Source organism: Bufo gargarizans, chromosome 9 (genome assembly GCF_014858855.1).
Source record: "Bufo gargarizans isolate SCDJY-AF-19 chromosome 9, ASM1485885v1, whole genome shotgun sequence".
In the NCBI taxonomy this organism is placed as follows: Eukaryota; Metazoa; Chordata; class Amphibia; order Anura; family Bufonidae; genus Bufo; species Bufo gargarizans.
Window position 1 is genome coordinate 45,495,366 of NC_058088.1, and position 14,399 is coordinate 45,509,764.

Consider the following 14,399-nt stretch of genomic DNA (forward strand, 5'->3'; position numbering starts at 1 on the left):
GCCGCCCCAAGCCTCATTATATGACCAGGTTTTGAGCTGGGTTGTTAGGTGACATGACTGACAGCAGGTTGGTCTAAACCACCGTCTGTTTTCTCTTCGGATGCGGCTCTATTCATGAATGGTAAAAACTACATGAGATACCCACATATACTTTGCTTTACTGTTTTTGCACCAGTTTTACGCAAATATTTATTCGTGGAGTTGCACTTTGTGTGACTTGTTTTTTTGCTCTGTAGGAGATGATCGGGAGCTGCCCCGGAAATACGGAGACTGGCAGGAGGCTGGTGAGTTATGACAGTGAGATATTTAACTGTACACCAATATCCCATCCTCCTCTACCATTTATATGGATGGTATTGATCGGCCCAGTTGCAAAACATTCTGCATCAAATCTGCGTAGTGCAATGGGATGGTTTTAAGCTCTTCTCATGCAATGCCGTTTCCAGTCTGAGAGAACCCTATAGCACCATAGGCTTAGTATATATTATGATCCCTAAATTAACAGCTTAACGCTACATATACATTTTTTCTTCACTTATCTTCTACTGACCTTAAGTTACAGTTGCAAGAAAAAGTATGTGAACCCTTTGGAATGAGATGGATTTCTGCACAAATTGGTCATAAAATGTGATCTGATCTTCATCTAAGTCACAACAATAGACAATCACAGGCGGCTTAAACTAATAACACACAAAGAGTTAAATGTTACCATGTTTTTTATTGAACGCACCATGTAAACATTCACAGTGCAGGTGGAAAAAGTATGTGAACCCTTGGATTTATTAACTGGTTGAACCTCCTTTGGCAGCAATAACTTCCACCAAACGTTCCCTGTAGTTGCAGATCAGACGCGCACAACGGTCAGGAGTAATTCTTGACCATTCCTCTTTACAGAACGGTTTCAGTTCAGCAATGTTCTTGGGATGTCTGGTGTGAATCACTTTCTTGAGGTCCTGCCACAGCATCTCCATCGGGTTGCGGTCAGGACTCTGACTGGGCCGCTCCAGAAGGCGGATTTTCTTCTGTTTAAGCCATTCTGTTGTTGAGTTACTTCTATGCTTTGGGTCGTTGTCCTGTTGCAGCATCCATCTTCTGTTGAGCTTCAGCTGGTGGACAGATGGCCTTAAGTTCTCCTGCAAAATGTCTTGATAAACTTGGGGTTTCATTTTTCCTTCGATGATAGCAATCCGTCCAGGCCCTGACGCAGCAAAGCAGCCCCCAACCATGATGCCCCCACCACCATACCTCACAGTTGGGATGAGGTTTTGAGGTTGGTGAGCTGTGCCTCTTTTTCTCCACACATAGTGTTGTGTGTTTCTTCCAAACTCCACTTTGGTCTCATCTGTCCACAGAATATTTTGCCAGTACTGCTGTGGAACATCCAGGTCCTCTTTTGCAAACTGTAAACGTGCAGCAATGTTTTTTTGGACAGCAGTGGCTTCCTCTGTGGTATCCTCCAATGAAATCCATTCTTGTTTAGTGTTTTACGTATCGTAGATTCGCTAACAGGGATGTTACCATATGCCAGAGACTTTTGTAAGTCTTTAGCTGACACTCTAGGATTCTTCTTCACCTCATTGAGCAGTCTGCGCTGTGCTCTTGCAGTCATCTTTACAGGACGGCCGCTCCTAGGGAGAGTAGCAGCAGTGCTGAACCTTCTCCATTTATAGACAATGTGTCTTACCGTGGACTGATGAACAGCAAGGCTTTTGGAGATACTTTTATAACCCTTTCCAGCTTTATGCAAGTCAACAATTCTTAATCGTAGGTCTTCTGAGAGCTCTTTTGTGCGAGGCCTCATTCACATCAGGCAATGCTTCTTGTGAAAAGCAAACCCAGAACTGGTGTGTGTTTTATAGGGCAGCTGTAACCAACACCTCCAATCTCATCTCATTGATTGGACTCCAGTTGGCTGACACCTCACTCCAATTAGCTCTTGGAGATGTCATTAGTCTAGGGGTTCACATATTTTTTCCACCTGCACTGTGAATGTTTACATGGTGTGTTCAATAAAAACATGGTAACATTTAACTCTTTGTGTGTTATTAGGTTAAGCCGACTGTGATTGTCTATTGTTGTGACGATCAGATCACATTTTATGACCAATTTGTGCAGAAATCCATATCATTCCAAAGGGTTCACATACTTTTTCTTGCAACTGTATATCCTGTTTTATACTCCAGCCACGTCCAAAGCTGCATTCTGTATCCTGCTTGTTTCCATGTATATTGTCCAAACACATTTGTAGAAAGTCGCCTAAACTCCGCTCAGCTTTCAGCAGGATTAGATGACCATCTAACGTGTATAAGGTGTCTTGACTCTCCTGATGGGAAAAGGATCAGGCATGTCCGATTTCTATGTTTGATCCTTTGCTTTTATAAGCTGCCACTAGAGGGGTCTGGCAGCGGCTTGTTCCCCTCTCCTCATTGAGTACAGCTGATGGCAGCTTTAGTCCATATCACACATCTCTCCGCTTTCTCCTTTCTGGTTTGGGGTCACAGCACGGGGTCTTCCATGGTGCACTGTGGGCTCTGTATAACACCCTGGTGTGGGAGGGGCAGTACTAGGAGCAGTAACATAGAATGTGTCGGCAGACAAGAACCATTTGGCCCATCTAGTCTGCCCAATAGTAATCCATAGCCTGTTACCTCCATTTACTTGTGCAGTTATGGGGAACAGCAGGTTCAGCTGGGGAAGGGATAGGAACAGACCCTGCTCTCCCCCATTATCTCTTTGTTATATATCCAAAAACCTATAGTGTATGTACAGGTCCTTCTAAAAAAATTAGCATATTGTGATAAAGTTCATTATTTTCTGTAATGTGCTGATAAACATTAGACTTTCATATATTTTAGATTCATTACACACAACTGAAGTAGTTCAAGCCTTTTATTGTTTTAATATTGATGATTTTGGCCACAGCTCATGAAAACCCAAATTTCCTATCTAAAAAAATTAGCATATTTCATCCGACCAATAAAAGAAAAGTGTTTTTAATACAAAAAAAGTCAACCTTCAAATAATGATGTTCAGTTCTGCCCTCAATACTTGGTCGGGAATCCTTTTGCAGAAATGACTGCTTCAATGCGGCGTGGCATGGAGGCAATCAGCCTGTGGCACTGCTGAGGTGTTATGGAGGCCCAGGATGCTTCAATGCGGAGTGGCATGGAGGCAATCAGCCTGTGGCACTGCTGAGGTGTTATGGAGGCCCAGGATGCTTCAATGCGGAGTGGCATGGAGGCAATCAGCCTGTGGCACTGCTGAGGTGTTATGGAGGCCCAGGAGGCTTCAATGCGGCGTGGCATGGAGGCGATCAGCCTGTGGCACTGCTGAGGTGTTATGGAGGCCCAGGAGGCTTCGATAGCGGCCTTAAGCTCATCCAGAGTGTTGGGTCTTGCGTCTCTCAACTTTCTCTTCCCAATATCCCACAGATTCTCTATGGGGTTCAGGTCAGGAGAGTTGGCAGGCCAGTTGAGCCCAGTAATACCATGGTCAGTAAACCAGTTACCAGTGGTGTTGGCGCTGTGAGCAGGTGCCAGGTCGTGCTGAAAAATGACATCTTCATCTCCATAAAGCTTTTCAGCAGATGGAAGCATGAAGTGCTCCACAATCTCCTGATAGCGGCTGCATTGCCCCTGCCCTTGATAAAACACAGTGGACCAGCACCAGCAGCTGACATGGCCCCCAGACCATCACTGACTGTGGGACTGGACACTGGACTTCAGGCATTTTGGCATTTCCCTCTCCCCAGTCTCCTCCAGACTCTGGCACCTTGATTTCCGAATGACATGCAACAGTCCAGTGCTGCTTCTCTGTAGCCCAGGTCAGGCGCTGCTGCCGCTGTTTCTGGGGAATGCGGCACCTGTAGCCCATTTCCTGCACACGCCTGTACACGGGGGCTCTGGATGCTTCTACTCCAGACTCAGTCCACTGCTTTCGCAGGTCCCCCAAGGTCTGGAATCGCTCCTTCTCCACAATCTTCCTCAGGGTCCGGTCACCTCTTCTCGTTGTGCAGCGTTTTCTGCCACACTTTTTCCTTCCCACAGACTTCCCGCTGAGGGGCCTTGATACAGCGCTCTGGGAACAGCCTATTCCCTCAGACATGTCTCTCTGTGTCTTACCCTCCTGCTTGAGGGGTCAATGATGGCCTTCTGGACAGCAGTCAGGTCGGCAGTCTTACCCATGATTGCGGTTTGGAGTAATGAACCCGGCTGGGAGTTTGTAAAAGCCTCAGGAATCTTTTGCAGGTGTTTAGAGTTAATTAGTTGATTCAGATGATTAGGTTAATAGCTCGTTTAGAGAACCTTTTCATGATATGCTAATTTTTTTAGATAGGAATTTTGGGTTTTCATGAGCTGTGGCCAAAATCATCAATATTAAAACAATAAAAGGCTTGAACTACTTCAGTTGTGTGTAATGAATCTAAAATATATGAAAGTCTAATGTTTATCAGTACATTACAGAAAATAATGAACTTTATCACAATATGCTAATTTTTTGAGAAGGACCTGTATATCACATCTGTACAATATGTCTCTGTCAGCATAGCGCAGATGCATTCTACATGGCAGCCAGCAGAATTGTGAATTCTGCTCTTGGTGTGACAAACATGTTATAAGACACTAATGTCCGGTAATTAGAATGTAGAATCACCTGGATTTATATCCCGGATCAGTGATGCCTCATAAAGAAGGCACAATCCAGGCTTTAATCTCTACCTTTATGCTGAATGTGACATTTTCTGCACCCAGGAAACCTGGAGCCGCGTCTGGAAAACAAGAATGGAACAGCAACCCAGTACCTGCAGATCTGTGACAGTATCGCCACCAACAGAGCCCTGAAACAAAAGGCCAAGAGGAGGAGGAGAGGCGACGCCAGGCAGTGGCAGACAGGTACCACCAGACTAGTCAGGAGGAGAAAAATGGGACTTGTGTCACGTGGACTGCAGGAAGTCCTAGCAGAGCTTTTAGGAAGCATTTACCCTTCTTCACATTTTATTATGAATCCACCACGGCCACAGTAAAGCTTGTGGGGGCAGCCTTGTGATTTTGGTACGAGACCATTGGTTTGTGTCAGAACATAATTTTTATTTTATTTTTATCAGTGCCAAAAATTACGAATTTGCACAATAAATATTACATATACGGTTAGCTGCAGACACAGCACATCTCTAGAATAATCTGATTCTCAGGATCCTCGCCCATATTTACTAATGCAGTCTAATAGACCAGGCAGTCGCACACACCGTGTGATAGATTTGGCACATCTTGCATGAAGTTAGACATTTTTCTCCTTTTAAGACGACTCATAGTTGGCTTTAGACCATTATTTTGCTCCAGGAACAAATCTGGCCCATTTTACAGCTTCTTGAATAAGTGTCTAGCAAGCGCAACCATCTGTTCTTTTTGGCATAAATCAATAAATACAATAACGTTTTGCCAAAAAGAAGGCCCTACATACACCAGAATTCTGGGACAAGGACCTTCGTAAATGCTGAATACATCTGCAATATTCAGTCTAATGCTTTTTGTGTTTTCCACTCAGCCGTCATCATTGGTCCGGACGGGCAGCCGCTGACAGTCTATCCTTGTCACATATGCGGCAAGAAGTTCAAGTCCAGAGGTTTCCTGAAACGACACATGAAGAATCATCCTGATCACATGATCAAGAAGAAGTATCAGTGCACGGACTGCGACTTCACCACCAACAAGAAGGTCAGCTTCCACAACCACCTGGAGGGCCACAAGCTGAGCAGCAAGGTGGACAAGACGCACGAGATCACAGAATACACGCGGCGATACCGCGAGGCCAGCCCCCTGAACTCCAACAAGCTCATCCTGCGAGACAAAGAGCCCAAAATCCACAAGTGCAAATACTGCGACTACGAGACCAGCGAGCAGGGACTGCTGAACCGCCATCTGTTGGCGGTCCACAGTAAGAACTTCCCTCATGTGTGTGTCGAATGCGGAAAGGGTTTCCGGCACCCTTCTGAGCTCAAAAAACACATGAGGACACACACGGGCGAGAAGCCATACCTGTGCCACTATTGTGAATTTAGGTGCGCTGACCAGTCCAACCTAAAAACGCACATTAAAAGTCGCCACGGGACAGACTTGCCTTACAAGTGTGAACAGTGTCCACAGGCATTTACTGACGAAAAGGAACTTTTAAGGCACACAGAGCTTTTTCAAGGTCACAAAACCCACCAGTGTCCTCATTGTGACCACAAGAGCACCAACTCCAGCGACCTTAAACGGCACATCATATCCGTGCACACCAAGGACTTCCCCCACAAGTGTGAGGTGTGCGAGAAAGGGTTTCACCGTCCTTCGGAACTCAAAAAACACAGTGAGACCCACAAAGGCAAGAAGATCCACCAGTGCCGACACTGTGACTTTAAAACATCCGACCCCTTCATACTGAGTGGCCATATCCTCTCCGTTCACACCAAGGACTTGCCCTTTAAATGTAAAAAGTGCAAACGAGGCTTCCGGCTTCAACTTGAACTGAAGAAGCACATGAAAACTCACAGCGGCAAGAAAGTGTACCAGTGTCAGTACTGCGAGTACAGCACCACGGACGCGTCCGGATTCAAACGCCACGTCATCTCCATACACACAAAGGACTACCCGCACCGCTGCGAGTTCTGCAAGAAGGGATTCCGCAGGCCGTCGGAAAAAAATCAGCATATCATGAGGCACCACAAGGAGGCGATCATGTAACAGCAGCGCAAAAGATTACAGCCGCCTCAGTCAGGAACCGCAGCCTTTCTTCTTTTTTTTTTTTGCACTTTGCTGTGAGTTCCTCAGTCATGAAGGGGTTAATCCTTAATTGTGCAGCACATCGCTGATTTATGGAAAAGGGGCTGAGGTGGGGGAGGGGTCTGTTTCTAATCTCTAGGTGAGAAATGGGCACACCTTCATCTGCAGGAGAACCGCAAGTACCAGCACCTCTGCCACCAATGTAAATGGCGTGATCTGAGTATGACTGGCCGAGGGTTCATCATCGCTCGTTTTCGACTCTGTGCTTGAACGTTGCATTTTCTGTGTGCTGCAAAATGAAGCGATTGTTCCCTGAAAACGCATCAAATAGTGCGTCTGTGTATAAAGTGTTTACAGCGCTGCTAACACCACAGGGTCACAGGATACAGTATTGATTTAGTAGCATTTGCTTTCTCCGACACTAAAGGTGGAACGCAGCGAGATCCAAGGTGCTAGATCCGGTGACGTCGTGTGGGCTTCTTATCGTTATTACCGTGGAATGTGGTTCGGTGGGATCCTGTTTTATTGTACGTATGTATGAGTCTAATGGAGTCCTCCTCCTTTTTTAATTTTAAATATATGTAAATAAATATATATTATATCTATAGATGGAAGAATATAGCAGAAATTTAGCACTTTTCTCTTTGTTGCTGCAGCTGTGACGAGTGAGGGCAGCAGGGGGCGGTCATGGATGTTAACGGACGACTACTGCAGTGCCGTAAAACTCTCCGGTTCTAGCTCTGGATACAATATCTTACCCCTATTAATTAGAATGCATAATATATCAGCTTTCTCTACATGCTGATTGGCCTCCCATGTCCCCTCAACAGTGAATGTCATTAGTCGGAGCTAATTCAAAGACCAACAAACCCCCTTATACCAATCTAACCCAACCTGTGGGTCTCCAGGTGTAGCCAAACTTTGATTACCATCATGCCCTGAAGGCCTGCAGCTATAAGGGCATGATGACAGTTGTTGTTTTTCAACAGCTGGAGACCCACCGGTTGTTGATCGTGGCCTTAAGGCTGTAGGTCTGGATTGTCCGCGTTCATCAAGCAATCGGTGACGGTATTAGGCTAGGTCTACACGACGACATTTGTCGTGCCACAGTTTTTATAATGATAGTCTATGGTGTCGCACTGTGACATGCTCCGACAGTCGCAAAAAATTCATTTGAAATGTATTTTTCTGCGACTATCGTCTCGCATGTTGTAGTGCTACACCATAGACCAGGGATCAGCAACCTTCGGCACTCCAGCTGTTGTGAAACTACGACTCCCAGTTCTGAGCACAGCCAAGGAGGTGTGCATGCTGGGAGTCGTAGTTTCACCACAGTTGGAGTGCCGAAGGTTGCTGATCCCTGCCATAGACTATAATTATAAAAATTGTCGCATGACAAATGTCGTTGTGTAGACCTAGCCTTGCACTGCAAGATGATGGCTTTCATACGAACGCTCGTTAGCAATCATCTGCCGAAAAATCGGGCTTTGTAATACAGGCTTTAGCTTTATTCACTCCCCAGAGACATCACGCCACTGAACCCTTCTGTGATGGCTGACACTAAAGTGTGAACACCGCCCTGCAGAGCGAGCAGAGAGGTCTTTGGAGGTGTAATCCTTTAATGTTGGAATATTACATCACAGGAACGGTTTAATCTCCTAGTGTGAAAAAAGTTTAGATTTTAAAATGCAAATTCCTGTATTATAGCAAAAAAAAGAAAATCCTAAACAAACATGGTATTGCATAGGAACAGTAAACTGCAGCACTGGATCCAGCATCCTCCGCCTTCCAGTGCTTGTAATGGGCTCCACCAGGTTTCGGTTATGGATTGCGGCATTCTGACGGACCATATACCTCTGCTGCAGGAGTGAACCTAGCCCAACAACCTGTGCGATACAATGGACACATTTCATTATTTATCCCCCCCCCCCCCCCATGTCAATTGCCATAAAAAGAAATGCCAGAATTGATTTTGTTTTCCTGCCTAAAAAAAAAACAAAAAAAAAAATTGGAATACTAAGACCTAAAACAGTAATCTGTACCCCAAAATAGTACCAATGAAAGCTACTTCTTCACACGGCTCCGTTGACGGAAAAATAAAGGTGTTCATTGACCTGCGGAACAAAAGTTTTCATTATTTATACCACCGAGTGAATGCGCTCAAAATAAAGCTCAAAAAGCAATGGTAGAAGTGCAGTTTTCTTGCCCTGCCCCATAAAAATTTTAATTTTTTTCAGTGCATTATGTGTAGCCCTGGCGCGGGCCCTCTTTAATTCTGCCCCGTTCCTCAGTTCTGCAGTACTTGTCCTTTACACTTCACCATGACCAGCTCCGTGTTGTCAGTTGCTGGAATCACCCATAATTCCATGCTGCGCCGTCACCCGTACAGTGTATTTTCCCTTTGCTGCCGCCCAGTAAAGGGGCAGCGCATCCTCCAGTTTACAGTGACCATATACGCACTTCTCTGTGTGTGAGCATGCTGCCGACCAAACCGCGCCCCATAAACCACCAGGGCGATTTCAAGAAAAGACGAGCCTGCGATGAGCGTTTTATGTGGTTTTATTTATGGGATGTCCGTCATTGGCGCAGACTTTTATTAGGGGAAGTATAAAAGAATGAAGCAGCGCAAGCATCAAAAACTGCGGCTTCTGCTGCGATACGGACCGCAGGACGAGTAATGACCAGGCCTGAAGGATCATGGGATGTGTAACTGCCCCAGTCACATCTAGTAGAAGGGATTTTCTGCCACATGAACTTCTCCCGGGTTCTGGATCCTGAGGTTCCCCCTCTATTCCCCAGCAGCACTTTGGGAGGGCGAACCTCAACGCTTTGTGCTAGACTCCCCCATTCATAGGCGTCTGCCTCACTGACCGATTCCCAGCAAGTTGTTAGTTCTTTTTTTGCACAATTGTACAAAATGAAAAACTTTAAAATGTTATTTCCTTTTTTTTTTTTTTTTGTTTCGTTTTTTTCTTGTTTTTTTAAGGATCGATTCCACTTTTTTCTGTTTAATTCCAGATAAAAAGTTTCTCTATGAAATGAAGCAGTAATGTGGGTGTAAATGACGTACACGTTGTAAGATAAGTTCATGTTCACGTGCGGATATTTGTGTTTCCTCATGAGCATCAAATAAAGAGTGCATCTTGCATTTTACTTCCCTCCGAGTCGGTGCCGTCCCTGCAAACACTGAACGTCGTCACCACGTGGCTTTACTTGTGTCTTCTACGGCTAAAATCTATTCTAAATCCTGGAGCTTCAGCAGGTCAGTAGTTACATCCAGAGCTGCAATCCGTCACCACTCTTTACTGTAGGCCTTTTATGAATACATGAATCTACTGCTAAGCCCTCATGCACACAACTGCAGTTTTTCTCTGCATCTGATCTGCAGATCACACGTGGACCCATCGATTTCTATGTCCATTTTGAAGACCAGAATAGCCAGTTCTATTAGAATAAACGTGGCATGCACAGGGCTGCTATCCGTAAAATAGATAGTCGTGCGCATGAGGCCTAAATGAAATCCTGGCGTTGACCTGAGGTCAGCAACCTCCAGCTGTTGTGAAACTACAAATCTCAGCAATCTCCATTCACTTCTATAGGAGTTTTGAGAACAGCCAAGCAAGTGTGCATGCTGGGAGTGGTAGTTTCTCCACAGCTGGAGGCTGCTGATCCCTGGTGTAGACCCTCCCTGCAGAGCGTGCTCTGTCCAGACTGAAGTGGCAGAACTGCTGGAAATCTGCAGCAGTGCAAACCTCATGCAGCGGAATTTCTGCTTGGAAATTGGCCTGTGGGGTGGAATTTTGCGCTGCGGACTCATCCGTGTAGAAGAGTAAAATCACAGCAATATCTCCATACGCAACATGTGGAGTTTGCGGCAAAAGCTGACAAAAGAGCCCACCAGGTCCTGCAAGATAATAGCAATAGGCAGCTGATGGAAATTGAATGCAGCTCTGGATGTAACTGGAGAATGACACTTTCAGTACAGAATCTTCCCTTGATATCTAAATGTAAGACGTTCCAGGCACAATCTCATGTTTTGTTTTTTAATTTTAGAATACATTCCACAGCGGTTTTTAATCATCAGCATTGGCCTACAAAATGCAGCGGTTAATGCAAAATATACACGACTACCAGCGAGCAAAGCAACGTTCCCAGTCCGGTATCGGGTACCAGCCAGGAGCCAGGCCCGGGTTCCCTCCACATAGAAAGTAAACTCGTCCCAGGTATAGAGAGTTCTGTAACATTCAGACGTATAAATGCAAAGAAGGAGGAAAACTGCAACCAGCAGGCATTTCACAGGTTAAATCTACATAGAACACAAAGAAATTATTTGTAGTGAAATATATTAAAGGGGTCTGGTCAGACCTGCAATAGGGAAGCGCACCTACCTGCTCCCCGCTATGGTCACCCAATACCCACATCTGCTTTGACGCTGCTGCAGTTGTGACCTGACACATGAGGGGCTGCTGACCGCTGTGACCAGGGATTGGCTGCAGCGGTGTTAAAGTGGATGTTTACAACAGGGAGCAGGTAAGTATGCCTCCCTTTTGCAGGTCTGGCCATGAGGCAGGTTCCAAAAAGGTGGCCTACCCCTTTAAGTTATTTATTTCATGGCACTGTACAAATGAAGGTATTTTGGGCTGAGTCCCTTTAACATATTGCAACTTCACACATGCCCCATTGTAAAAAAAAATTGAATTGTGGATGCAGCTCTGGTTGTGAATGGAGTATAGCAAGAGGTGTTTTATAAGAAGCAGGTCTTGGTTGAGTTCCTTGAATGACTTTTAGGAAAAAACAAAAAAAACTTTGGTTCTTAACTTTCTCTTGGGATCTGGATTTCTTCCAGTGGACATTACACAGGTGCCTCAAAACCAAGGACAAGGTTTAAAAAAAATAAAACAGACATGGACGTTCTGTCAAATCCTAGTCACAGCACAAGCTGCAGCCACATTTCATCTGAGCTCCACTATTCTCCAGCAGTATGGTCAGGAAGCTGAATAGCTGCAGAACCATCCCAAAGCCCATGTACATTTAACCTGGAGGACATTCGGGTTTTTTTTTCAGTACACAGACAAATTATCGCCATCAGTTTTAACCCTTTAAAAAAAAATTGCATTTTTATTCCTGAATGTTTTTTCCCCTATAAAATAGCCCAGCAAATGAATTCCATGAACAGCCCCTACAGATATTAGCATTTCATGTAAACCACAGTAATGAGTCTGCCCCCCACCATACAATACAGGGTATAAGACATGGAGCGTCTGCCGCCTCTGGTGGGACCTCCGCACAGGCTCCGGGGGTAAGTAGCGTTACAGAGACATCCATGGGTCGGGATGAGTTCCAGTCCGGTGTTATTATGCCTCATGCCTCGCACACACAGACACGCACCAAACTACGACCCCATCTGAGCCCAAATCATACCGTATGAAATCCAGGAAGCCAAGCTACGGGCTGCTGCGTGCAGGGTCCCCTGTGAGGGGCTGCATTAGGAAACAAGTTATTTCCGTTACAAAGTAACAGCGAATGGAGAAAGACGTATCGCAGTGACCGCCGGGTACAGGCAGTGGGGGGCCCTGCACACAGCAACGTACAACTCGCCTGCCCGGACCTCCACAAGTATCTCTGTGGGGTTAATCCCGAATTTCACCCCCACTTATAATTGACTGCGCTAATCTATATCTATTCTGATATGTAATACAGCAGCGTACACAATGGGGGATCATTACTAATCATGTTGTAAAGTGCGCCAAAAAATAATGGTGTTTTGATTTGCACCAAATATATTAAAATGTTCTATGTATAAGTTTCATCAAAAGAAATTAAACGCACCAGAAAAGTTTTTTTTTAATGTCAAAGTGGGCGGGGCTACCATATATTACGCCCCATTTATCAACTTATGTTCGGCTTAAAAGGTGCAAAATGTGGCGGTAGCTTAAACGCGTTTCTGCGGTAGTGTAAACTGTTAAAGGCACACGGCAGAAGATCAGATGGATGTGACTTTTATAAAAAAATAAAAATAATCAGTTGAGCGCGGATTGTCGCAACTACAATTAAATGTCGTATTTTAACCCTTCGGCATAAAGTATGTGGCATTAGTTTATAAAGTGGCGGATTATCAGCCTACAAATACAAGACACATCTTAAAACCAGCGGCGCCTTTTGATAAAAAGAGGCGAAACAAATCACGACTTTTGCTTCGTGATGTAAGGATTTTTCTGGCGCAAAATGCGTCATGATTGATAAGTGTCCCCCACTGTCTTCTGGGTTATGCGGCTAAAGAAAGACCCCAAACGCCAAATCTGATTCAGACAGGGAACCTTCCATGAGGTTAGCAGTCGTGTGTGTGCGAGGCCTGAGGCTCCCGGACGGAACCTCTGATAGGACGTCGCGCGCCTCGCGTCACCCCCAGATGAGACCTGTCAGCAGCTGCGTCTTCAGTCCTAAAAGAGAGAAATCCGTGTCAGTGCCAAATGCAGACGACTAGTGATAAATAATAATAGAAATGGTATCAATAATGCTATCGAAGGCGACTTTCACATCTGCGGCAGAGGATCTCAAAACCGGAGGAAAACGCATCAGTTTTGGCTCAATTTATTGTCAATGGGAACGGCGTGCACCAGAATACATTCCGGACACAAATCCACTGCAAGCAGCGTTTTTTTTTGTGCTTTATGGGCTACTGATCAAGATGGATTCGGCATAAAACACAATGCAAGTCAAAGGTGCCGGATCCGTTTTTTTTCGGACACAAAAATAAACTTATCCGCCGCCCATTGACTTACAATGGTTTTAGTGCCGGATCCGTACTGAACGGATGCAGACCGTTGTATTATGACGGATGCGTTTTTGCTGTTTCCCTGCCGGATCCAGCAAAAACGCAAATGTGAAATTAGCCTAATTATGACATAACTGTGATTACTGGCACGGCACAGGTTCCCTGATCCTCTTACGTGTTTGGACGTTTGTCGTCGCTCTATGACGATGGTCTGTGTTCCCGTTGAAGGACTCTTGTCCTTATAGTCAGAGAGCAGCCGGAGGATGGGGTAATTATTGCTGTACCTGTAACAGAAGGAAGAAGCAAGGAGGTGAATATCACAGCTTTCTGCCCCCCCTATCCTTTACACTGCAGCTCTGCCTGTTCTGATTGGCTGCTATGTATAAGCACAAGCTCAGTATTAGTACAGTGCAGCAATTACCGTACATAACACATTTCCCATGGCTAACTCCTTGACGACCATGTCATTTTAAAGATGGGGCCCGCTCCCAAACACCAGAGGCCCGGGGCTAACGTGTGCGATTGGCCATAAGGACAATCGCGGATATTTAATCCCTCAGATGCCGTGGTCAAATGTGACCGCTGCATCCGAGTGGTGAAAATGCGGGAGCCGTGAGATCGGGGAAGCTGTTCTATTCCAGTGATGGCTCAGGGCCTGTGTGAGGTGGAATATATACTGGTATATTCCCATACAGGCCTGCAGGTGGCAGCACTGCACTGGAGTATACTGAACGCTGTGCTCTGGGATGGAGCAGTATCCACCACAGAATACAAGCTAATGGCTGCATGTTATAAGCGCCTTGGGTGCAAAGAAAATTCTAAATGGCCAATTCACAGTCATGTCACCACCCCAACAAAATTGA

General features: G+C 45.4%; 2 protein-coding genes across 6 annotated transcripts in view; one reads left to right on the forward strand and one right to left on the reverse strand.

The window, feature by feature from the left end:
- The window catches only part of ZNF711 (zinc finger protein 711), a 30,036-nt gene extending 20,122 nt beyond the window's left edge, over positions 1–9,914 (forward strand). For 2 of the 4 annotated variants that reach the window (XM_044305662.1, XM_044305663.1), the window contains exons 7-9: positions 237–284; positions 4,752–4,892; positions 5,545–8,062. In XM_044305662.1, coding sequence (XP_044161597.1) covers positions 237–284; positions 4,752–4,892; positions 5,545–6,722 — 1,367 coding nt within the window. In that variant the 3' untranslated portion in view covers positions 6,723–8,062. Of the gene's footprint in view, positions 1–236; positions 285–4,751; positions 4,893–5,544; positions 8,063–9,779 lie in introns of those variants that run through there. The other 2 variants (XR_006391224.1, XM_044305664.1) reach the window with 2 other exon arrangements.
- Positions 9,915–10,790: 876 nt separating this feature from the next.
- Positions 10,791–14,399, reverse strand: part of POF1B (POF1B actin binding protein) — a 35,328-nt gene continuing 31,719 nt past the window's right edge. For both annotated transcript variants that reach the window (XM_044305679.1, XM_044305678.1), the window contains 2 exons: positions 13,712–13,820; positions 10,791–13,201 (listed from right to left, as the gene is read on the reverse strand). In XM_044305679.1, the coding sequence (XP_044161614.1) occupies positions 13,196–13,201; positions 13,712–13,820 (115 nt within the window). In that variant the 3' untranslated portion in view covers positions 10,791–13,195. The remainder of the gene's footprint in view (positions 13,202–13,711; positions 13,821–14,399) is intronic.